Source organism: Heptranchias perlo, chromosome 45 (genome assembly GCF_035084215.1).
Source record: "Heptranchias perlo isolate sHepPer1 chromosome 45, sHepPer1.hap1, whole genome shotgun sequence".
Lineage (NCBI taxonomy): Eukaryota > Metazoa > Chordata > Chondrichthyes > Hexanchiformes > Hexanchidae > Heptranchias > Heptranchias perlo.
Window position 1 is genome coordinate 2741966 of NC_090369.1, and position 23585 is coordinate 2765550.

The 23585-nt window shown below is 53.8% G+C and overlaps 1 protein-coding gene across 1 annotated transcript; it reads left to right on the forward strand.

The window, feature by feature from the left end:
- Nucleotides 1-12254: 12254 nt before the first annotated feature.
- On the forward strand, nt 12255-23402 carry hsd17b10 (hydroxysteroid (17-beta) dehydrogenase 10). The gene is made up of 6 exons (XM_067976201.1): nt 12255-12353; nt 15002-15166; nt 16419-16583; nt 19192-19320; nt 20534-20642; nt 22476-23402. Exons 1-6 carry the CDS (start codon nt 12330-12332, stop codon nt 22664-22666), a joined length of 783 nt encoding a protein of 260 aa, XP_067832302.1. The 5' UTR covers nt 12255-12329; the 3' UTR covers nt 22667-23402.
- The last annotated feature ends 183 nt before the right edge of the window (nt 23403-23585 follow it).

Sequence of the window (23585 nt, forward strand, 5' to 3'; positions counted from 1 at the left end):
GGGTACAATGCGAGGAAGCAGGATATTGACTCCATGTAAACACAAACGATCCCACAGCCTCTCGCACATTCCAGAGGGGTGACTTCACCGAGTGAGACACAGGTACACTAACCAGCATTAAAGAGGAAAGGGCATCAAACACGCACAGTGTCCCCAGGCAGGAACACTTCCATCATTAGCAGACTGCTGAACCACATCGCCCAACCAACAACCAAATCTCCCTTTAGGTGTTGGCCGTGGCTCGTTGGGTCTCACTCTCGTCTCCGAGTCAGAAGGTCGTGGGTTCGAGACACCCCCCCCCTCTCCCCCACTCCAGAGTCTCGAGCGCATAATCCTGGCCAGGCGGTCGCCGCTGCCAGTACTGAGGGAGCGCTGCACTGTCGGAGGTGCTGAGAAGTTAAACCGAGCTCCCGTCTGCCCTCTCAGAGTGGATGTGAAAGATCCCACGGCCACTATTTCGAAGAGGAGCGGGGGGAGTTCTCCCCGATGTCCAGGGGCCGATATTTATCCCACAACAAACTTAATTAAAAAAGATATTTGGAGCGATTAATGGGGACAGTGTAGAGGGAGCTTTACTCTGTATCTAACCCTGTACCTGCCCTGGGAGTGTTTGATGGGACAGTGTAGAGGGAGCTTTACTCTGTATCTAACCCTGTACCTGCCCTGGGAGTGTTTGATGGGACAGTGTAGAGGGAGCTTTACTCTGTATCTAACCCTGTACCTGCCCTGGGAGTGTTTGACGGGACAGTGTAGAGGGAGCCTTACTCTGTATCTAACCCTGTACCTGCCCTGGGAGTGTTTGACGGGACAGTGTAGAGGGAGCTTTACTCTGTATCTAACCCTGTACCTGCCCTGGGAGTGTTTGATGGGACAGTGTAGAGGGAGCTTTACTCTGTATCTAACCCTGTACCTGCCCTGGGAGTGTTTGATGGGACAGTGTAGAGGGAGCTTTACTCTGTATCTAACCCTGTACCTGCCCTGGGAGTGTTTGATGGGACAGTGTAGAGGGAGCTTTACTCTGTATCTAACCCTGTACCTGCCCTGGGAGTGTTTGATGGGACAGTGTAGAGGGAGCTTTACTCTGTATCTAACCCTGTACCTGCCCTGGGAGTGTTTGACGGGACAGTGTAGAGGGAGCTTTACTCTGTATCTAACCCCGTGCTGTACCTGCCCTGGGAGTGTTTGATGGGACAGTGTAGAGGGAGCTTTACTCTGTATCTAACCCTGTACCTGCCCTGGGAGTGTTTGATGGGACAGTGTAGAGGGAGCTTTACTCTGTATCTAACCCTGTACCTGCCCTGGGAGTGTTTGATGGGACAGTGTAGAGGGAGCTTTACTCTGTATCTAACCCTGTACCTGTCCTGGGAGTGTTTGATGGGACAGTGTAGAGGGAGCTTTACTCTGTATCTAACCCTGTACCTGCCCTGGGAGTGTTTGATGGGACAGTGTAGAGGGAGCTTTACTCTGTATCTAACCCTGTACCTGCCCTGGGAGTGTTTGATGGGACGGTGTAGAGGGAGCTTTACTCTGTATCTAACCCTGTACCTGCCCTGGGAGTGTTTGACGGGACAGTGTCGAGGGAGCTTTACTCTGTATCTAACCCTGTACCTGCCCTGGGAGTGTTTGATGGGACAGTGTAGAGGGAGCTTTACTCTGTATCTAACCCTGTACCTGTCCTGGGAGTGTTTGATGGGACAGTGTAGAGGGAGCTTTACTCTGTATCTAACCCTGTACCTGACCCTGGGAGTGTTTGATGGGACAGTGTAGAGGGAGCTTTACTCTGTATCTAACCCTGTACCTGACCCTGGGAGTGTTTGATGGGACAGTGTGGAGGGAGCTTTACTCTGTATCTAACCCTGTACCTGCCCTGGGAGTATTTGATGGGACAGTGTAGAGGGAGCTTTACTCTGTATCTAACCCTGTACCTGCCCTGGGAGTGTTTGATGGGACAGTGTAGAGGGAGCTTTACTCTGTATCTAACCCTGTACCTGCCCTGGGAGTGTTTGATGGGACAGTGTAGAGGGAGCTTTACTCTGTATCTAACCCTGTACCTGTCCTGGGAGTGTTTGATGGGACAGTGTAGAGGGAGCTTTACTCTGTATCTAACCCTGTACCTGACCCTGGGAGTGTTTGATGGGACAGTGTAGAGGGAGCTTTACTCTGTATCTAACCCTGTACCTGCCCTGGGAGTGTTTGATGGGACGGTGTAGAGGGAGCTTTACTCTGTATCTAACCCTGTACCTGACCCTGGGAGTGTTTGATGGGACAGTGTAGAGGGAGCTTTACTCTGTATCTAACCCTGTACCTGCCCTGGGAGTGTTTGATGGGGACAGTGTCGAGGGAGCTTTACTCTGTATCCAACTCCTTCCCTGGGCACCAGCATGCCTCCCCTTGATGAGCACAATGTTTGGAAAAAGAAAGCTTCGTCCTGACAGCACTGAAACTGTTAACAAGGTGCAGCGCATCCAGATCCAAGTCAAATCTCTGGTTAGCCGGTGCTGTGAGGCCTCAGTTACACTGTCCAGTAATCTCAAACAACAAAAAAAAGCACCTCTGTCATGGAGATTCATATCTCTGCCAATTGTGCAACGAACGAGACAATGGGGGCATTGTTTGGTAATCCATTTTATCGTGAGGACAGACGGACCCCCTCCTCCACACCCCCACCCCCCCATCTCCCCTCCCGCCTTGCTGTGATTGTACTGCTGAATGATTTACGAGGCTCCGAATTAGTTAGCAGAATCCAGTGAGCAAACAGCCTGTCGGAGTCTGCGGTTAAAGTCACCGTCAGTCCGCTTTTCCCCCCGCGGGATGTCAGGCCTCCATCCCTCCACCCGGCCCGCCTTCCCTCGGGTTCTGGCTTTCTGAACTCGCCTCTCCCCAGCGCCTTTCACAACCTCGGGACGTCCCCGAAAGCCCTTCACGGCCAATGAAGGACTTTGTTTGAAGTGCGGTCACTGTTTTGATGCGGGAAACGCAGCAGCCAATCTGTGCACAGCAAGATCCCGCAAACAGCAGTGTGTTAACGGCCAGGTTCTCTGTTGTCACTGACTGAGGGATAAAAGTCGGCGAGGAGTCCCCCCTGCTCTTCTTTCGCATAGCGGCCGTGGGATCTTTTACGTCCACCTGAGAGGGCAGACGGGGCCCTCGGTTTAACGTCTCATCCGAAAGACGGCACCTCCGACAGTGCGGCGCTCCCTCAGTACTGACCCTCCGACAGTGCGGCGCTCCCTCAGTACTGACCCTCCGACAGTGTGGCGCTCCCTCAGGACTGACCCTCCGACAGTGCGGCGCTCCCTCAGTACTGACCCTCCGACAGTGCGGCGCTCCCTCAGTACTGACCCTCCGACAGTGTGGCGCTCCCTCAGGACTGACCCTCCGACAGTGCGGCGCTCCCTCAGTACTGACCCTCCGACAGTACGGCACTCCCTCAGTACTGACCCTCCGACAGTGCGGCACTCCCTCAGTACTGACCCTCCGACAGTGCGGCGCTCCCTCAGTACTGACCCTCCGACAGTGCGGCGCTCCCTCAGTACTGACCCTCCGACAGTGCGGCGCTCCCTCAGTACTGACCCTCCGACAGTGCGGCGCTCCCTCAGTACTGACCCTCCGACAGTGCGGCGCTCCCTCAGTACTGACCCTCCGACAGTGCGGCGCTCCCTCAGTACTGACCCTCCCACAGTGCGGCGCTCCCTCAGTACTGACCCTCCGACAGTGCGGCGCTCCCTCAGTACCGACCCTCCGACAGTGCCGCGCTCCCTCAGTACTTTTTTTTAAAAAATTTTTATTCGTTCACGGGATGTGGGCGTCGCTGGCAAGGCCGGCATTTATTGCCCATCCCTAATTGCCCCTTGAGAAGGTGGTGGTGAGCCGCCTTCTTGAACCGCTGCAGTCCGTGTGGTGAAGGCTCTCCCACAGTGCCGTTAGGAAGGGAGTTCCAGGATTTTGACCCAGCGACGATGAAGGAACGGCCGATATATTTCCAAGTCGGGATGGTGTGTGACTTGGAGGGGAACGTGCAGGTGGTGTTGTTCCCATGTGCCTGCTGCCCTTGTCCTTCTAGGTGGTAGAGGTCACGGGTTTGGGAGGTGCTGTCGAAGAAGCCTTGGCGAGTTGCTGCAGTGCATCCTGTGGATGGTACACACTGCAGCCACGGTGCGCCGGTGGTGAAGGGAGTGAATGTTTAGGGTGGTGGATGGGGTGCCAATCAAGCGGGCTGCTTTGTCCTGGATGGTGTCGAGCTTCTTGAGTGTTGTTGGAGCTGCACTCATCCAGGCAAGTGGAGAGTATTCCATCACAATCCTGACTTGTGCCTTGTAGATGGTGGAAAGGCTTTGGGGAGTCAGGAGGTGAGTCACTCGCCGCAGAATACCCAGCCTCTGACCTGCTCTCGTAGCCACAGTATTTATGTGGCTGGTCCAGTTAAGTTTCTGGTCAATGGTGACCCCCAGGATGTTGATGGTGGGGGATTCGGCGATGGTAATGCCGTTGAATGTCAAGGGGAGGTGGTTAGACTCTCTCTTGTTGGAGATGGTCATTGCCTGGCACTTGTCTGGCGCGAATGTTACTTGCCACTTATCAGCCCAAGCCTGGATGTTGTCCGGGTCTTGCTGCATGCAGGCTCGGACTGCTTCATTATCTGAGGGGTTGCGAATGGAACTGAACACTGTGCAATCATCAGCGAACATCCCCATTTCTGACCTTATGATGGAGGGAAGGTCATTGATGAAGCAGCTGAAGATGGTTGGGCCTAGGACACTGCCCTGAGGAACTCCTGCAGCAATGCCCTGGGGCTGAGATGATTGGCCTCCAACAACCACTACCATCTTCCTTTGTGCTAGGTATGACTCCAGCCACTGGAGAGTTTTCCCCCTGATTCCCATTGACTTCAATTTTACTCGGGCTCCTTGGTGCCACACTCAGTCAAATGCTGCCTTGATGTCAAGGGCAGTCACTCTCACCTCACCTCTGGAATTCAGCTGTTTTGTCCATGTTTGGACCAATGCTGTAATGAGGTCTGGAGCCGAGTGGTCCTGGCGGAACCCAAACTGAGCGTCAGTGAGCAGGTTATTGGTGAGTAAGTGCCGCTTGATAGCACTGTCGACGGCACCTTCCATCACTTTGCTGATGATTGAGAGTAGACTATTGGGGCGGTAATTGGCCGGATTGGATTTGTCCTGCTTTTTGTGGACCTCCGACAGTGCGGCGCTCCCTCAGTACTGACCCTCCGACAGTGCAACGCTCCCTCAGTACTGACCCTCCGACAGTGCAGAGCTCCCTCAGTACTGACCCTCTGACAGTGCAACGCTCCCTCAGTACTGACCCTCTGACAGTGCGGCGCTCCCTCAGTACCGACCCTCCGACAGTGCGGCGCTCCCTCAGTACTGACCCTCCAAAAGTGCGGAGCTCCCTCAGTACTGACCCTCTGACAGTGCAACGCTCCCTCAGTACCGACCCTCCGACAGTGCGGCGCTCCCTCAGTACTGACCCTCCGACAGTGCCACGCTCCCTCAGTGCTGCACTGGGGACTGTCGGCCCTACATTATGTGCTCGGGTCTCTGGAGTGGAGCTAGAACCCACGACCTTGCATTGATGATTGCAGGGCGTGAGGAGGAGAGTCAAGTGGTCAGGCAGGGAATGCAGGTCTCTCTTGGAGCCCAGCAGGTTTGCCTCTAACTGCCGTGCCAGGGGGATCCGTTATACCCCAGCGCAACGAGGGCTGATTCTGCCTCTGAGGCTTGAGTCAATCTTTAACTCGGTTGGTAGTGTTTTCATCTCTGAGTCAGAAGGTTGTGGTTAAAAGCCCCCATAATCTCGGCTGGCACCTCAATCAGTATTGAGGGAGTGCTGCACTGTCAGAGATGCTGTCTTGTGTGGAGGGAGCTTTACTCTGTATCTAACTCTGTACCTGCCCTGGGAGTATTTGACGGGACAGTGTAGAGGGAGCTTTACTCTGTATCTAACTCTGTACCTGCCCTGGGAGTGTTTGATGGGACAGTGTGGAGGGAGCTTTACTCTGTATCTAACCCTGTACCTGCCCTGGGAGTGTTTGATGGGACAGTGTAGAGGGAGCTTTACTCTGTATCTAACCCTGTACCTGCCCTGGGAGTGATTGATGGGACAGTGTAGAGGGAACTTTACTCCGTATCTAACCCTGTACCTGCCCTGGGAGTGTTTGACGGGACAGTGTAGAGGGAGCTTTACTCTGTATCTAACCCTGTACCTGCCCTGGGAGTGATTGATGGGACAGTGTAGAGGGAGCTTTACTCTGTATCTAACCCTGTACCTGCCCTGGGAGTGTTTGATGGGACAGTGTAGAGGGAGCTTTACTCTGTATCTAACCCTGTACCTGCCCTGGGAGTGTTTGACGGGACAGTGTAGAGGGAGCTTTACTCTGTATCTAACCCTGTACCTGCCCTGGGAGTGATTGATGGGACAGTGTAGAGGGAGCTTTACTCTGTATCTAACCCTGTACCTGCCCTGGGAGTGTTTGATGGGACAGTGTAGAGGGAGCTTTACTCTGTATCGAACCCTGTACCTGCCCTGGGAGTGTTTGACGGGACAGTGTAGAGGGAGCTTTACTCTGTATCTAACCCTGTACCTGCCCTGGGAGTGTTTGATGGGACAGTGTAGAGGGAGCTTTACTCTGTATCTAACCCTGTACCTGCCCTGGGAGTGATTGATGGGACAGTGTAGAGGGAGCTTTACTCTGTATCTAACCCTGTACCTGCCCTGGGAGTGTTTGACGGGACAGTGTAGAGGGAGCTTTACTCTGTATCTAACCCTGTACCTGCCCTGGGAGTGTTTGACGGGACAGTGTAGAGGGATCTTTACTCTGTATCTAACCCTGTACCTGCCCTGGGAGTGTTTGATGGGACAGTGTAGAGGGAGCTTTACTCTGTATCTAACCCTGTACCTGCCCTGGGAGTGTTTGATAGGACAGTGTAGAGGGAGCTTTACTCTGTATCTAACCCTGTACCTGCCCTGGGAGTGTTTGATGGGACAGTGTAGAGGGAGCTTTACTCTGTATCTAACCCTGTACCTGCCCTGGGAGTGTTTGATGGGACAGTGTAGAGGGAGCTTTACTCTGTATCTAACCCTGTACCTGCCCTGGGAGTGTTTGATGGGACAGTGTAGAGGGAGCTTTACTCTGTATCTAACCCTGTACCTGCCCTGGGAGTGTTTGACGGGACAGTGTAGAGGGAGCTTTACTCTGTATCTAACCCTGTACCTGCCCTGGGAGTGTTTGATGGGACAGTGTAGAGGGAGCTTTACTCTGTATCTAACCCTGTACCTGCCCTGGGAGTGTTTGATGGGACAGTGTAGAGGGAGCTTTACTCTGTATCTAACCCTGTACCTGCCCTGGGAGTGTTTGATGGGACAGTGTAGAGGGAGCTTTACTCTGTATCTAACCCTGTACCTGCCCTGGGAGTGTTTGACGGGACAGTGTAGAGGGAGCTTTACTCTGTATCTAACCCTGTACCTGCCCTGGGAGTGTTTGATGGGACAGTGTAGAGGGAGCTTTACTCTGTATCTAACCCTGTACCTGCCCTGGGAGTGTTTGATGGGACAGTGTAGAGGGAGCTTTACTCTGTATCTAACCCTGTCCCTGCCATGGGAGTGTTTGACGGGACAGTGTAGAGGGAGCTTTACTCTGTATCTAACCCTGTACCTGCCCTGGGAGTGTTTGATGGGACAGTGTAGAGGGAGCTTTACTCTGTATCTAACCCGTGCTGCCCCTGACGTAGCCAATATTTTAATGTGTCACGTGTTTATCGCTCCCCCTATCTGATTCAGAGGATAAGGCATGATCCGACTGTGCTTAAATCATAAATTGATGGCATTCCCCCATTGATGTGCCAGACGAGGTGGATTCAAGAAACGTCTGGTGAGAAGTCTTTGTGCCAACGGGGAGATGGTGTGATTACCGCACTGAGCCAAGACCCACGGGTCCGGAATGAAAGAAAGGAATAATGACTGGAATAATTGAGGAAATTCCTTGCCGATGAGTCGCACTTTCTGCCTCGGTGATGATCAATTCCACAAAGGCAGGTCGGGAAATGTACTGAGAATGACTCGCTGTACTTGGCTCACAGAGAGGCCTCTGTGCCAGGGTGGGCCGGGCCCTGCCAGGGCAGTGATTGCTCTCGAACTGTCCGACCCACCCCGCAGTTCCTACCAAAAATTGCTCCGACTTGGATGCCCGATATAGGACGTCCCAAAACCCTTCACAGCCAACGAAGTACTTTTATTTTTGGAGTGTCGTCGCTGTTGTAATGTGGGCAACGCGGGGCAGCCCATTTGCGCACAGCAAGATCCCACAAACAGGCAACCTGATGAATGATTGATTAACCCGTTTTAGTGATGTTGGTTGAGGGGTAAATATTGGCCCCCGCTGCAAGGGTTGGGGAATCCCAGATTAATGGAGGCCCGAGGTTTCCTTCTGGGTCCCCGCGGGGCTCCTGGTTCACAAGTAAACCACCCTGGCTCCCGTCCCTGGCAGGTTTTCACTGACTGGGAAGAGCCGTCCTGCTCCCACGGCTCGGGTTGAAATTGCAGATCGGGCCCTGGTGACAGCATGGGAGCCTGACCTGCATATTTAAAGGGGCACACGGGGTTTCTTATAAAGAATTATGATTTATGATTTAAGCACAGTCGGATCATGCCTTATCCTCTGCATCAGATAGGGGGAGCAATAAACACGTGACACATTAAAATATTGGCTACGTCAGGGGCAGCACGGGTTAGATACAGAGTAAAGCTCCCTCTACACTGTCCCATCAATCACTCCCAGGGTCAGGTACAGGGTTAGATACAGAGTAAAGCTCCCTCTACACTGTCCCATCAAACACTCCCAGGGTCAGGTACAGGGTTAGATACAGAGTAAAGCTCCCTCTACACTGTCCCGTCAAACACTCCCAGGGCAGGTACAGGGTTAGATACAGAGTAAAGCTCCCTCTACACTGTCCCATCAAACACTCCCAGGGCAGGTACAGGGTTAGATACAGAGTAAAGCTCCCTCTACACTGTCCCATCAAACACTCCCAGGGCAGGTACAGGGTTAGATACAGAGTGAAGCTCCCTCTACACTGTCCCATCAAACACTCCCAGGGCAGGTACAGGGTTAGATACAGAGTAAAGCTCCCTCTACACTGTCCCATCAAACACTCCCAGGGCAGGTACAGGGTTAGATACAGAGTAAAGCTCCCTCTACACTGTCCCATCAAACACTCCCAGGGCAGGTACAGGGTTAGATACAGAGTAAAGCTCCCTCTACACTGTCCCGTCAAACATTCCCAGGGCAGGTACAGGGTTAGATACAGAGTAAAGCTCCCTCTACACTGTCCCATCAAACACTCCCAGGGCAGGTACAGGGTTAGATACAGAGTAAAGCTCCCTCTACACTGTCCCGTCAAACACTCCCAGGGCAGGTACAGGGTTAGATACAGAATTTTTATAAGTAGCCACTGACAGCAGAAATGGGTTAGACGCTGACCTTTCACCTCTGGGTACAAAGCTCAAAGCCGGTGGGGTGAAAGGGCTGCTGTGCCGTAAGAGCCCCGAGTGAAGCAAGTTTGGGGATGTTTCAACGCAGGACGCTGTCCTCACACGGAGAGGCCACATTGCGGCCGATGTGGGAAGTGGAGGTGTCGCATTGGTGCCGTGGGAGAGGGGTGGGTGGGGCATTCATTTTGGGGCTGCAGCTCCAAGCTACGCAGGGTGGGGGGGAAGCTGTCGGGAGAAACGTCCGCGGGAGCAAGCTGCCCACGGCCTGATGAGAGATGCGGGAAGGAGTTGCGCAGCTCGGGCTAGGGGAGTGGGGGGAGGGCACTATCAAGCCAGGGGTCGCCTATCCAGCCGCTGGAAAGTGACCCAGCGCTCGTGGAGGTCGGAAGAGGCGGGGGGGGGGAGGGAGGAGGTGGAGAACGATCGGTGCTCCTCCTGTGGTCGAATAGCCGGCTGACGGCCACCGTCCAGGCTCGTGCGTGAAGATTGGTCACTGGGACGAGTGACCGTGAGACGGGCGCACCCCTGTATTAATCAGCACCTGAGGGGACGGCTGGGTGGGGAGTTCAAATTGGAGAAGTATATCGTCACTTTCTTGACGATTTGAACTGGCCACTGTTGGGTAGCAGCAAGGTCGGGATCTGTGATCTGTGATGTGTCGCTGCCCCCTGCCATCAAGAAGCATCTATTACAGTTCCTTATCCATGATGTGGAGATGCCGGTGATGGACTGGGGTGGACAAATGTAAGGAATCTTACACCACCAGGTTATAGTCCAACAGTTTTATTTGAAAATCACAAGCTTTCGGAGATTATCTCCTTCGTCAGGTGAGCAAGTGTGGGATTCCATGGAAGGTTGCCGCATTTATATTCAGAGAACAATACCTGGTGATTACAGATAATCTTTCCAACTGCCCGTTGTCAAGGCAATCAAAGTGTTCAGACAGAGTGATGTTACCTACAGGACCACCGAATACACAAACGGCCAGAACAAAAAAGACAGACAGAGAGAGAGAGAGAGAGAAACATCCGAAAGGAAGAGAAAGACAGAGAATGACCTGTTGTGTTAAAAACAGATAACTTTTTTTCGTGTAGCGTGACATGAAACCAAGATCCCGGTTGAGGCCGTCCTCATGGGTGCGGAACTTGGCTATCAATTTCTGCTCGACGATTTTGCGTTGTCGTGTGTCTTGAAGGCCGCCTTGGAGAACGCTTACCCGAAGATCGGTGGCTGAATGTCCTTGACTGCTGAAGTGTTCCCCGACTGGGAGGGAACCCTCCTGTCTGGCGATTGTTGCGCGGTGTCCGTTCATCCGTGGTCGCAGTGTCTGCATGGTCTCGCCGATGTACCATGCTCCGGGGCATCCTTTCCTGCAACGTATGAGGTAGACAACGTTGGCCGAGTCACAGGAGTATGAACCGTGCACCTGGTGGGTGGTATCCTCTCGTGTGATGGTGGTATCTGTGTCGATGATCTGGCATGTCTTGCAGAGGTTACCGCGGCAGGGTTGTGTGGTGTCGTGGACGCTGTTCTCCTGAAAGCTGGGTAATTTGCTGCGAACGATTTTCTTATCCGACAGAACCCATTCTGCACTGGGGCCGCAACTTTTAACGTGTCATGTTTGACGCAAGAAAGAACGCAGCAGCCACATTTTGCACAGCAAGATCCCACACAACAGCAATAAGATAATAACCGGATAATCTGTTCTTTTTTTTAAGTGATGTTGTGTGGAGGGATAAATATTGGCCCCAGGACACCAGGGAGAACTCCCCCTGCTCTTCTAAGAAATAGGATCTTTTACATCCACCTGACAGGCCACCCCAGTTACACAGAGTCTAGGATATTTTACCTCCTTTCTTTCCAGCTTTTCCTTCCCTCTTGCTTTTTTTTTTCTTCCCAACTCCCCTCTTCGATTTAACCAAAAACCTAAATTCCTGATTTTTTTTTTCTACGCCGACAAAATAAAACAGTGCTTGCCCCCTCCCTTTAAGAGGGTTCTTCTCCCCCCCCCCCCAACCAAATCAGTCGCCGGTCGTTCTGATTGGTGGAATGATGGCAGGCCTGCATCGTGATTGGTTGGGAGCACGCATTGTCCACTTTGCGATTGGTTAAGTGGATGTTTCAGCACTGTGATTGGTCAGAAATAAGTGCGCTGTGATTGGCTGGGGTCAGCGAGCAGATCTGATTGGGTGGCCTGATACCCCGCGCTGTGATTGGCTGGGCTCGGGGGTCGGATCTGATTGGGTGGCCTGATACCCCGCGCTGTGATTGGCTGGGCTCGGGGGTCGGATCTGATTGGGTGGCCTGATACCCCGCGCTGTGATTGGCTGGGCTCGAGGGGCGGATCTGATTGGCCGGCCCGATACCCGCGCTGTGATTGGCTGGGCTCGGGGGGCGGATCTGATTGGCCGGCCCGATACCCGCGCTGTGATTGGCTGGGTTCGGGGGTCGGATCTGATTGGGTGGCCTGATACCCCGCGCTGTGATTGGCTGGGCTCGGGGGGCGGATCTGATTGGGTGGCCTGATACCCCGCGCTGTGATTGGCTGGGCTCGAGGGGCGGATCTGATTGGCCGGCCCGATACCCGCGCTGTGATTGGCTGGGCTCGGGGGGCGGATCTGATTGGCCGGCCCGATACCCGCGCTGTGATTGGCTGGGCTCGGGGGGCGGATCTGATTGGCCGGCCCGATACCCGCGCTGTGATTGGCTGGGCTCGGGGGGCGGATCTGATTGGCCGGCCCGATACCCGCGCTGTGATTGGCTGGGCTCGGGGGGCGGGGTGGAGACGCTCGAGCGGCGCTGCCGCTGAGGGAAGGGCGAAGATGGCGGCGATTAGATCGGTGAAGGTGAGGAGAGGAGGGAGAGGGGAGGAGGAGGAGGAGGGGAGAGGGGAGGGGAGGGGAGGAGAGGAGGGGAGGGGAGGAGAGGAGGGGAGAGGGGAGGAGGGATAAAAGAAGAAAAGACCCTGGAGTGTGTGGGGATTGGGGAACAAAAAGAGCCGGCGACAGGGAGGGACATCAGTGAGAGGTGAAGGGTCAAAGGGACAGACTCGGGGTCAATCGTTGGGGAAAGATCGAGAAAAAAAGTCTTGTAGAAAAAAATTATTATTTTGAATTTTTCCTTTGGTGAGAAAATAAAACTCACCCTCACCCCGTGTCAGTCTCTGCACCCTCCCCCGAACCTCATCCTCACCCCCTCATCCTCACCCCCATCCCCTCACCCCCATCCCCTCCCCCATCCCCTCACCCCCATCCCCTCCCCCTCACCCCCATCCCCTCACCCCCATCCCCTCACCCCCATCCCCTCCCCCTCACCCCTCCCCCTAACCTCATCCACCCCCTCACCCCCATCCCCTCACCCCCATCCCCTCACCCCCATCCCCTCCCCCTCACCCCCATCCCCTCACCCCCATCCCCTCACCCCCATCCCCTCACCCCCATCCCCTCACCCCCATCCCCTCACCCCCATCCCCTCCCCCTCACCCCCTCCCCCTAACCTCATCCACCCCCTCACCCCCATCCCCTCCCCCTCACCCCCTCCCCCTAACCTCATCCACCCCCTCACCCCCATCCCCTCACCCCCATCCCCTCACCCCCTCCCCATCCCCTCACCCCCTCCCCCTCCCCTCACCCCCATCCCCTCACCCCCTCCCCCTCACCCTCACCCCCATCCCCTCACCCTCAGCCCCCATCCCCTCAGCCCCCATCCCCTCAGCCCCCATCCCCTCAGCCCCCATCCCCTCAGCCCTCGCACCCTCCCCCTCCTCCTCTTGTAAAACCTTTAATCTCTCCCATCAAGGTCAACCACCTTGGTACCGTTCCCTCACCATCGCTCTCTCAAGTCCAAAGGGCGCACAACGTGTCAGCCGTGGCTCAGTGGGACTCACTCTGGCCCGGTGCCAGTACTGAGGGAGCGCCGCCCTGTCGGAAGGGCCGTCTTTCGGGACGAGACGTTAAACCGAGGCCCCGTCTGGTGGACGTAAAAGATCTCGCGGCCGCTATTGGACGAAGAACAGGAGGAGTTCTCCCCGGTGTCCTGGGGACAATATTTATCCGTCAACCAATGTCACTAAAAACAGATGATCTGGTCATTTATTTCATTGCTGTTTGCGGGACCTCCTTCTGAAGTACTTTTGAAGTGTAGTCACTGTTGTAATGTAGGTAAAGTGGCAGCCAAATTGGGCACAGCAAGATCCCACAAACAGCAATGAGGTAAATGAGCAGATAATCTGTTTTAGTGATATTGGTTGAGGGATGAAGAGAACTCGCGAGCTTTTCTTCAAAATAGTGCCATGGGATCTTTTACATCCACCTGAGAGGGCAGCCAAAAGATGGCACCTCTGACAGGACAGCACTCCCTCAGTACTGCGCGAGAGTGTCGGTCTAGATTATGGGCTCGAGTCTCTAAAGTGGGGTTTGAACCCACGACCGTCTGACTTAGAGACGAGGGTGCTGTCACCGTCATTAACCTCTTCCAGCCCCATAACTCCACCCCTGAACTCTGGTCCTCTGACTCTGACCTCTTGTGCATCCCCCACCTCCCTTCACCCCTCTGTTGGCAGTCGTGCCTTCAGCTGCCTAGGCTCTAAGCTCTGGAATTCCCTCCCTAAACCTCTCCTCCTTAAAACCTATCTCTTTGGCCAAGCGTTTGGTCACTTGTCCTAAAATCTCCTTAAGTGGCTTTGTTTTTGTCTGATTTACGCTCCTGTGAAGCGCCTTAGGACGTTTTACTACGTTGAAGGCGCTGTATAAATGCGAGTTGTTGTTAGTGGTCTTGCAGCGATTAGGAGTGGGAACCTTGGCTGATTTTCCTGCTCCCTAGCTGGATGGTGCTGGAGCCAGTTGTAGTGCCCTGACTGAGATCAACGCAGATCAGGGCCTAGTGTAAAAAGAAAGACTTGCATTTCTATAGCGCCGGTCACAACCTCAGGACGTCCCAAAGCGCTTTACAGCCAGTGAAGTACTTTTTGAAGTGTGGTCACTGTTGTAATGTAGGAAACGCGGCAGCCAATTTGCGCACAGCAAGATCCCACAAACTTCAATGAGATAAATGATCAGATCATCTGTTTTAGTGTCGTTGGTTGAAGGATGAGTATTGTCCCAGGACACCGGGGAGAACCCTCCCCCCGCTCTTCTTCGAAATGGTACAATGGGATCTTTTACGTCCACCTGAGAGGGCAGACGGGGACCTCAGTTTGAAAGACGGCCCCTCCGACAGTGCAGCGTTCCCTCAGTACTGGCACCGGGGGGGGTGGGGGCCTGGATTATGGGACTAGAGTCAATGGAGTGGGACTTGAACCCACGACCTTCTGACTCTGAGACGAGAGTGATACTGACTGTGTAGTAATGTTAAGGAAATATTAATATCGATAATCCTTGAGGCGCTGCTGTTTGTAGTAATGTTAAGGAAATATTAATATCGATAATCCTTGAGGCGCTGCTGTTCCAAGTTTCTAATGGTTATGCTTTCACTGCTTATTTTTTTCTCCCGGCAGGGTTTGGTTGGTATGGTAACCGGCGGAGCCTCTGGGCTGGGACGTGCCACAGCGGAGCGACTGGTGCAGCAGGGCGCCAGTGCGGTGATCTTAGACCTGCCGACATCGGACGGAGCCAACGTGGCCAAGGCCCTGGGGGACAGGTGTGCGTTCGCACCGGCCGATGTAAGGACGTACCCCCGGGGTTCACTCCGCCGCTAATGGGGAGATCGTCGCTATTCGAAGTCCAAGTGGAACATAGGAGCAGGAGGAGGCCATTCAGCCCCTCGAACCTGTTACATAGGAGCAGGAGGAGGCCATTCAGCCCCTCGAACCTGTTACATAGGAGCAGGAGGAGGCCATTCAGCCCCTCGAACCTGTTACATAGGAACAGGAGGAAGCCATTCAGCCCCTCGAGCCTGTTACATAGGAACAGGAGGAGGCCATTCAGCCCCTCGAGCCTGTTCTGCCATTCAGTTAGAGTTCCAGATTCCCCTCCTCTTTGTGTGAAGAAGTGCTTCCTGATATCACCCCTGAACGGCCAGTTCTAATTTTAAGGTTACCCACCCCCTTGTTCTGGACTCCCCCCACCAGAGGAAATAGTTTCTCTGTATCTACCCTATCGAATCCTTTTAATCATCTTAAACACCTCGATTAGATCACCCCTTAATCTTCTACACTCGAGGGAATACAAGCCTCGTCTGTGCAACGTGTCCTCATAATTTAACCCCTTTTAGCCCCGGTATCATTCTGGTGAACCTGTGCTGCACCCCCCTCCAAGGCCAATATATTCTTCCTGGGGTGCGGTGCCCAGAACTGAACACAGTGCTCTAAATAGGGTCTAACCAGAGCTCTGTACAGATGTGATATAACTCCCACACCTTTTATTCCAGCCCCTTTGAGATGAAGGAAGGACACCCTCTCCTTGCTGAGTTAGCTCACCTTGGCCTGTTGGCCTCAGCGCGCGATCCTCCACCCCCAGATTCAGCAGTTAAAGTTAGCCAGACTTCCCTCTCCTGATCTCACAACCAGCAATGTGATAATGACCGGATCATCTGTTTTTAATGATGTTGGTTGAGGGATAAATATTGGTCCCAGGACACCGGGGGAGAACTCCGCCACCCCCACCCCGCTCTCCTTCGAAATAGTGGCTGTGGGATCTTTTACCTCCACCTGAGAGGGCAGACGGGGCCTCGGTTTAATGTCTCATCCGAAAGAGGGCACCTCTGACAGTGCAGCACTCCCTCAGTACTGCAGGAAGGACCCAGGTTCTATCCACCACCCTGTGCTGTTAGCTGTCCTCAGTCGGTGTCCATGAAACCTGTACCCCAGCAGGAATTGGCACCGTCAGGGGAGGGGAGGGGGTTAGAAGGCCCACAGAATTACATGCGACGGAGCAATTGTCTCGGGCTCAGTGTCCTGCTTGCCTCCCTCTCAGGTCACCTCGGAGACTGACGTCATGAGTGCCGTAGCCCTGGCGAAGGAGAAGTTTGGCCGCCTGGACATCGCGGTGAACTGTGCAGGGATCGCAGTGGCGGTCAAAACGTACAACTTCAAGAAGGAGATGGCACACAGCCTGGAGGACTTCCAGAGAGTGATCACTGTAAGAACCGAGCAGGAGTGTGGGATTAGACTGGGTGGGATATTAAAGGGTACGGGGAGTGGGATTGGACTGGGTGGGATATTAAAGGGTACGGGGAGTGGGATTAGACTGGGTGGGATATTAAAGGGTACGGGGAGTGGGATTAGACTGGGTGGGATATTAAAGGGTACAGGGAGTGGGATTAGACTGGGTGGGATATTAAAGGGTACGGGGAGTGGGATTGGACTGGGTGGGATATTAAAGGGTACGGGGAGTGGGATTAGACTGGGTGGGATATTAAAGGGTACGGGGAGTGGGATTGGACTGGGTGGGATATTAAAGGGTACGGGGAGTGGGATTAGACTGGGTGGGATATTAAAGGGTACAGGGAGTGGGATTAGACTGGGTGGGATATTAAAGGGTACGGGGAGTGGGATTAGACTGGGTGGGATATTAAAGGGTACAGGGAGTGGGATTAGACTGGGTGGGATATTAAAGGGTACGGGGAGTGGGATTAGACTGGGTGGGATATTAAAGGGTACGGGGAGTGGGATTAGACTGGGTGGGATATTAAAGGGTACGGGGAGTGGGATTGGACTGGGTGGGATATTAAAGGGTACGGGGAGTGGGATTAGACTGGGTGGGATATTAAAGGGTACGGGGAGTGGGATTGGACTGGGTGGGATATTAAAGGGTACGGGGAGTGGGATTGGACTGGGTGGGATATTAAAGGGTACGGGGAGTGGGATTAGACTGGGTGGGATATTAAAGGGTATGGGGAGTGGGATTGGACTGGGTGGGATATTAAAGGGTACGGGGAGTGGGATTAGACTGGGTGGTGTATTAATGGGTACGGGGATTGGGATTAGACTGGGTGGGATATTTAAGGGTACGGGGAGTGGGATTAGACTGGGTGGGATATTAAAGGGTACGGGGAGTGGGATTAGACTGGGTGGGATATTAAAGGGTACGGGGAGTGGGATTAGACTGGGTGGGATATTAAAGGGTACGGGGAGTGGGATTAGACTGGGTGGGATATTAAAGGGTACGGGGAGTGGGATTAGACTGGGTGGGATATTAAAGGGTACGGGGAGTGGGATTGGACTGGGTGGGATATTAAAGGGTACGGGGAGTGGGATTAGACTGGGTGGGATATTAAAGGGTACGGGGAGTGGGATTAGACTGGGTGGGATATTAAAGGGTACGGGGAGTGGGATTAGACTGGGTGGGATATTAAAGGGTACGGGGAGTGGGATTAGACTGGGTGGGATATTAAAGGGTACGGGGAGTGGGATTAGACTGGGTGGGATATTAAAGGGTACGGGGAGTGGGATTAGGACTGGGTGGGATATTAAAGGGTACGGGGAGTGGGATGGTGGAGACTGGGTAGGGTAGTGGAAGTGGGTAGGTGGGTGGGATTAAGGGTAGGGATGGAGTGGGTTGGACTGGGGTAGTGTGAGGGTACGGGGGAGTGGGATAGGATGGGTGGGGTATTAAGGGTACGGGGAGTGGGATTGGACTGGGTGGGATATTAAGGGTACGGGGAGTGGGATTGGACTGGGTGGGATATTAAAGGGTACGGGGAGTGGGATTAGACTGGGTGGGATATTAAAGGGTACGGGGAGTGGGATTAGACTGGGTGGGATATTAAAGGGTACGGGGAGTGGGATTGGACTGGGTGGGATATTAAAGGGTACGGGGAGTGGGATTAGACTGGGTGGGGTATTAAAGGGTACGGGGAGTGGGATTAGACTGGGTGGGATATTAAAGGGTACGGGGAGTGGGATTAGACTGGGTGGGATATTAAAGGGTACGGGGAGTGGGATTAGACTGGGTGGGATATTAAAGGGTACGGGGAGTGGGATTAGACTGGGTGGGATATTAAAGGGTACGGGGAGTGGGATTAGACTGGGTGGGATATTAAAGGGTACGGGGAGTGGGATTAGGCTGGGTGGTGTATTAATGGGTACGGGGATTGGGATTAGACTGGGTGGGATATTTAAGGGTACGGGGAGTGGGATTAGACTGGGTGGGATATTAAAGGGTACGGGGAGTGGGATTAGACTGGGTGGGATATTAAAGGGTACGGGGAGTGGGATTAGACTGGGTGGGATATTAAAGGGTACGGGGAGTGGGATTAGACTGGGTGGGATATTAAAGGGTACGGGGAGTGGGATTGGACTGGGTGGGATATTAAAGGGTACGGGGAGTGGGATTAGACTGGGTGGGATATTAAAGGGTACGGGGAGTGGGATTAGACTGGGTGGGATATTAAAGGGTACGGGGAGTGGGATTAGACTGGGTGGGATATTAAAGGGTACGGGGAGTGGGATTGGACTGGGTGGGGTATTAAAGGGTACGGGGAGTGGGATTAGACTGGGTGGGATATTAAAGGGTACGGGGAGTGGGATTAGACTGGGTGGGGTATTAAAGGGTACGGGGAGTGGGATTAGACTGGGTGGGATATTAAAGGGTACGGGGAGTGGGATTAGACTGGGTGGGATATTAAAGGGTACGGGGAGTGGGATTAGACTGGGTGAGTGATGTAGAGTAAAACTCGCTGGGCCAATTTTCCCGTTTGATTGCTGGAACGCTGCGTGATCTCTGGATCCTTTCCCGCCCCCTACAGGTGAACATCGCGGGGACCTTCAATGTGATCCGACTGGCCGTCGCCGAGATAGGGAAGAACGAGCCCGACACAGACGGGCAGAGGGGCGTGGTGATTAACACCGCCAGCGTGGCTGCCTACGATGGACAGGTAGTTACCCCTCGCAACGCCCTGCTCCCCCTTACTGCGATCTATTCTACGGGTTGGGACTCCACTCCGCTGAGGGGTCGGGGGGGGGAGTGGGGGTGAGGGGAGGGTAGTCCCATCCCTCATCTAATTCAGAGGCAAGAGTGTTACCCGCAGAGCCACAGCTAGAATGTAGGGTTTAAGTTAGGTTAAACGCACTTCAGACAGATCAGCCAGACAGGCTTTCCAGCAGAGCGGGGGGTGAGCGTGAGAAGGGAATGTCGGTCTCTGAATGGACTCCAGTGTAGATCGGGAATAAGATCGGAAGAGATAAGGGGATTAAAGGCTACAAAGAGATTCCTAATGAACGCTGTTGCGTGGGGAACATCCAGAGTGTCGTAAACCTCAAAGACGTTCATTGACACGTGGACTGAATGTCAGCAGCTGACTTCACCGAACCAGCTGACCCATCAACAGAAGTTAATGACGTGTTGGACTCAGTATGAACACTGACGGGCAGGAAAAGACCAGCTGGTCCATCAAGCCTGCCCCACGCGCTCCTGATGGCCGGAGCATCCTGACTAGACGCTTCCCACCCCCGCCCGCAGCCGTGTGATCTCCTGGGAGAGGTTTTAAAAAAAAAAAGAAAAAACCCAGGGCCAATAAGGGGAAAAAAAATAACGCTGGAAAATTCCTCTCCGACCCCCCCCCCCCCCCAGGCTCAGGCCCTCGAAAGCAGTCCAGGAGGTCGCACGGACTGAGTGTTAGTGATAAAGACACTTACCTTCTACGTGAGGTGATCTCTGCCCCAGTCAGGAACCGGTCCAGCTCCCTCTCGAAGGCTACAGAGAGTCAGCACCCACCACACCGGCCGGCAACGCATTCCAGGGGCTCACTACTCTCTGGAAATATGTAGTTAACCCTGTACACAGTTCTTTAGGAACGCTGTATAGTCTGACCCGGGATTACTGTGAGAAGGTGGAGAGGAGTTTTTTGACATTGATCTTGTAGACACTGCGTTAGTGTGTTTATTAATAAAAGTTAATGAATAAAATATCTCGATCTTTCCTGGACCTTGAGCGTGAAGGAGAGGGATTGTCCTGAACACCTATCCGGCACACTGAGATGTTAACGTTCGAAATGTTGAGCGCTCGTTTTTATTTTTGTACATTCTGTACCGATCTCTGGAATGAGTAACTTTTATTCCCCTGTTTACCCCATCTCATCCGAATTCCAGGTGGGGCAGGCAGCATACTCTGCTTCCAAGGGTGGCATAGTGGCAATGACCCTCCCCATCGCTCGGGACCTGGCACCGCAGGGCATCAGAGTGGTCACGATCGCACCAGGTACAACTGAGTCCAGAACGAGCAAAAAGGGAGCTCGGGAAAAGGGTACTGGGGTGGGCGGGAGAGTGGGATTTGACTGGGTGGGATATTAAAGGGTACGGGGAGTGAGGGGAGAGTGGAATTAGACTGGGTGGGATATTAAAGGGTATGGGGAGTGAGAGGGGGGAGAGTGGGATTAGACTGGGTGGGATATTAAAGGGTACGGGGAGTGAGGGGGAGAGTGGGATTAGACTGGGTGGGATATTAAAGGGTATGGGGAGTGAGGGGGAGAGTGGGATTAGACTGGGTGGGATATTAAAGGGTACGGGGAGAGTGGGATTAGACTGGGTGGGATATTAAAGGGTACGGGGAGTGAGGGGGAGAGTGGGATATTAAAGGGTACGGGGAGTGAGGGGGAGAGTAATTAGACTGGGTGGGATATTAAAGGGTATGGGGAGTGGGGGAGAGTGGGATATTAAAGGGTACGGGGAGTGAGGGGGAGAGTGGGATTAGACTGAGTGGGATATTAAAGGGTACGGGGAGTGAGGGGAGAGTGGGATTAGACTGGGTGGGATATTAAAGGGTACGGGGAGTGAGGGGGAGAGTGGGATATTAAAGGGTACGGGGAGTGAGGGGGAGAGTGGGATTAGACTGGGTGGGATATTAAAGGGTACGGGGAGTGAGGGGGAGAGTGGGATATTAAAGGGTACGGGGAGTGAGGGGAGAGTGGGATTAGACTGAGTGGGATATTAAAGGGTACGGGGAGTGAGGGGAGAGTGGGATTAGACTGGGTGGGATATTAAAGGGTACGGGGAGTGAGGGGGAGAGTGGGATATTAAAGGGTACGGGGAGTGAGGGGGAGAGTGGGATTAGACTGGGTGGGATATTAAAGGGTACGGGGAGTGAGGGGGAGAGTGGGATTAGACTGGGTGGAATATTAAAGGGTACGGGGAGTGAGGGGGAGAGTGGGATTAGACTGGGTGGAATATTAAAGGGTATGGGGAGTGAGGGGGAGAGTGGGATGAGACTGGGTGGGATATTAAAGGGTACGGGGAGTGAGGGGAGAGTGGAATTAGACTGGGTGGGATATTAAAGGGTATGGGGAGTGAGGGAGAGAGTGGGATTAGACTGGGTGGGATATTAAAGGGTACGGGGAGTGAGGGGGAGAGTGGGATTAGACTGGGTGGGATATTAAAGAGTACGGGGAGTGAGGGGAGAGTGGGATTAGACTGAGTGGGATATTAAAGGGTATGGAGAGTGGGATTAGACTGGGTGGGATATTAAAGGGTATGGGGAGTGAGGGAGAGAGTGGGATTAGACTGGGTGGGATATTAAAGGGTACGGGGAGTGAGGGGAGAGTGGGATTAGACTGGGTGGGATATTAAAGAGTACGGGGAGTGAGGGGGAGAGTGGGATTAGACTGGGTGGGATATTAAAGGGTGTTGGTTGAGGGATGAATCTTGGCTCTAGGACACCGGGGGGAGCTCCCCTGTTTGTCTTCCAGTAGTGGCTGAGGCATCTTTTACGCCCACCTGAGGGGGCAGGCGGGGCCTCGGTTTAATGTTTCATCCGAAAGACGGTCCCTCCGGCGGTGCAGCATTACTTGAAGATTCACTGCAAAAGAATGAGTTCGAGTTGGAGACGGTGCGATGATTTAAACACAGGGCGGAGGGAGAGAGGGAGTTTAGGAGGGACAAGAGTGGAAAGTTCTGGCCAGAGTAGGGCGGGTAAAATAGATCGAGAGAGATTGTCACTGAGTGGGGTTGGCGGTGTGGGAGAAAGGAGGAATGGTTTAAAACTGTCTAATTCTGATTATTTTTTTTTTCTTTCTCTCCACCTCCCGCTCGCTGGCAGGTTTGTTTTCCACTCCCCTTCTGGCGAGCCTCCCGGAGAAAGTCCGTAACTTCCTGGCCCGGCAGGTGCCGTTCCCCAGCCGCCTGGGCGACCCTGCGGAATACGCCCACCTGGTGCAGTCGATCGTGGAGAACCCCATGCTGAACGGCGAGGTCATTCGCTTGGACGGGGCAATCCGGATGCAGCCCTAGGGGTTCGGAGGGGAGAGGGGAAGAGACCTCATCGGCTGGCCCGACGCTGAAGTAAACGCAGGCACCTGGAGTCGAAAACTTTCCGGTCGAATCCACAACCTCCCCTCCCCCCCCCCGTCTTACCGTCTTCACTGGAGAAACATCGCAGGCAGTGGTTCTTCGCACACTCGTTTCAGTCCCCTGCTGCTTTCCCCCCACCAATTACGAAGAGGATAAGAGGGGCAGGGAAGCAGCTCCCTCAGTGTCCCCCACACACACAGGCAGCGATCAGCCATCCGTCCTCGACTGTATCAGCATCCCCTTCCACCCCTCCTCAGACCCGGTGCACAACGGGCCTCCTGCCCAGTTCGACCGGGCCCGCCCGCCCTGCTCCCCCAGGGGTAGGTCCCTGGCCCCGTTTAATAATCGTCTGTGTGCGTGTGAACCGAGCCGCTTGGTCTTCCTGGTGAGCTAATCGATACTGTCTAATATATATTCCGATCAGAGTGTCACTGTGATCGTTTCAACGAGCTGCCACTTCAGAGATGGTGCAACACACGAGCCTTCAGCACAGCCGGAAGCTCATCTCTCCAGGTATTCGCTGATAAACCTCTGGATTGTGAAAAGCCGTAAAGGAGCTCCAGTACTCGGGAGGCTTCTCGTGAGATGTTAAACCTAACTTAATTCTTGAACGTTAACCACAGTGTGATTCTCTTAAACCAGATCTAAGCTTATTAAATAACACCATTTGGATTCAGTGGGTTTGGAGTTTGAGACTTTTTAAAATTTGTACGAATTTTGGTGCTGTCAAAATGGTAAATGCGGCTAATTTTGGTCACCCGCTAACAGCACCAAGTGTGTCCAGGTTACAGCATGGGTTAGAATCGGAACATCAAGATCTCCTAGTCTCAGTAACTTGGAGATTAACAAGAACGGGGAT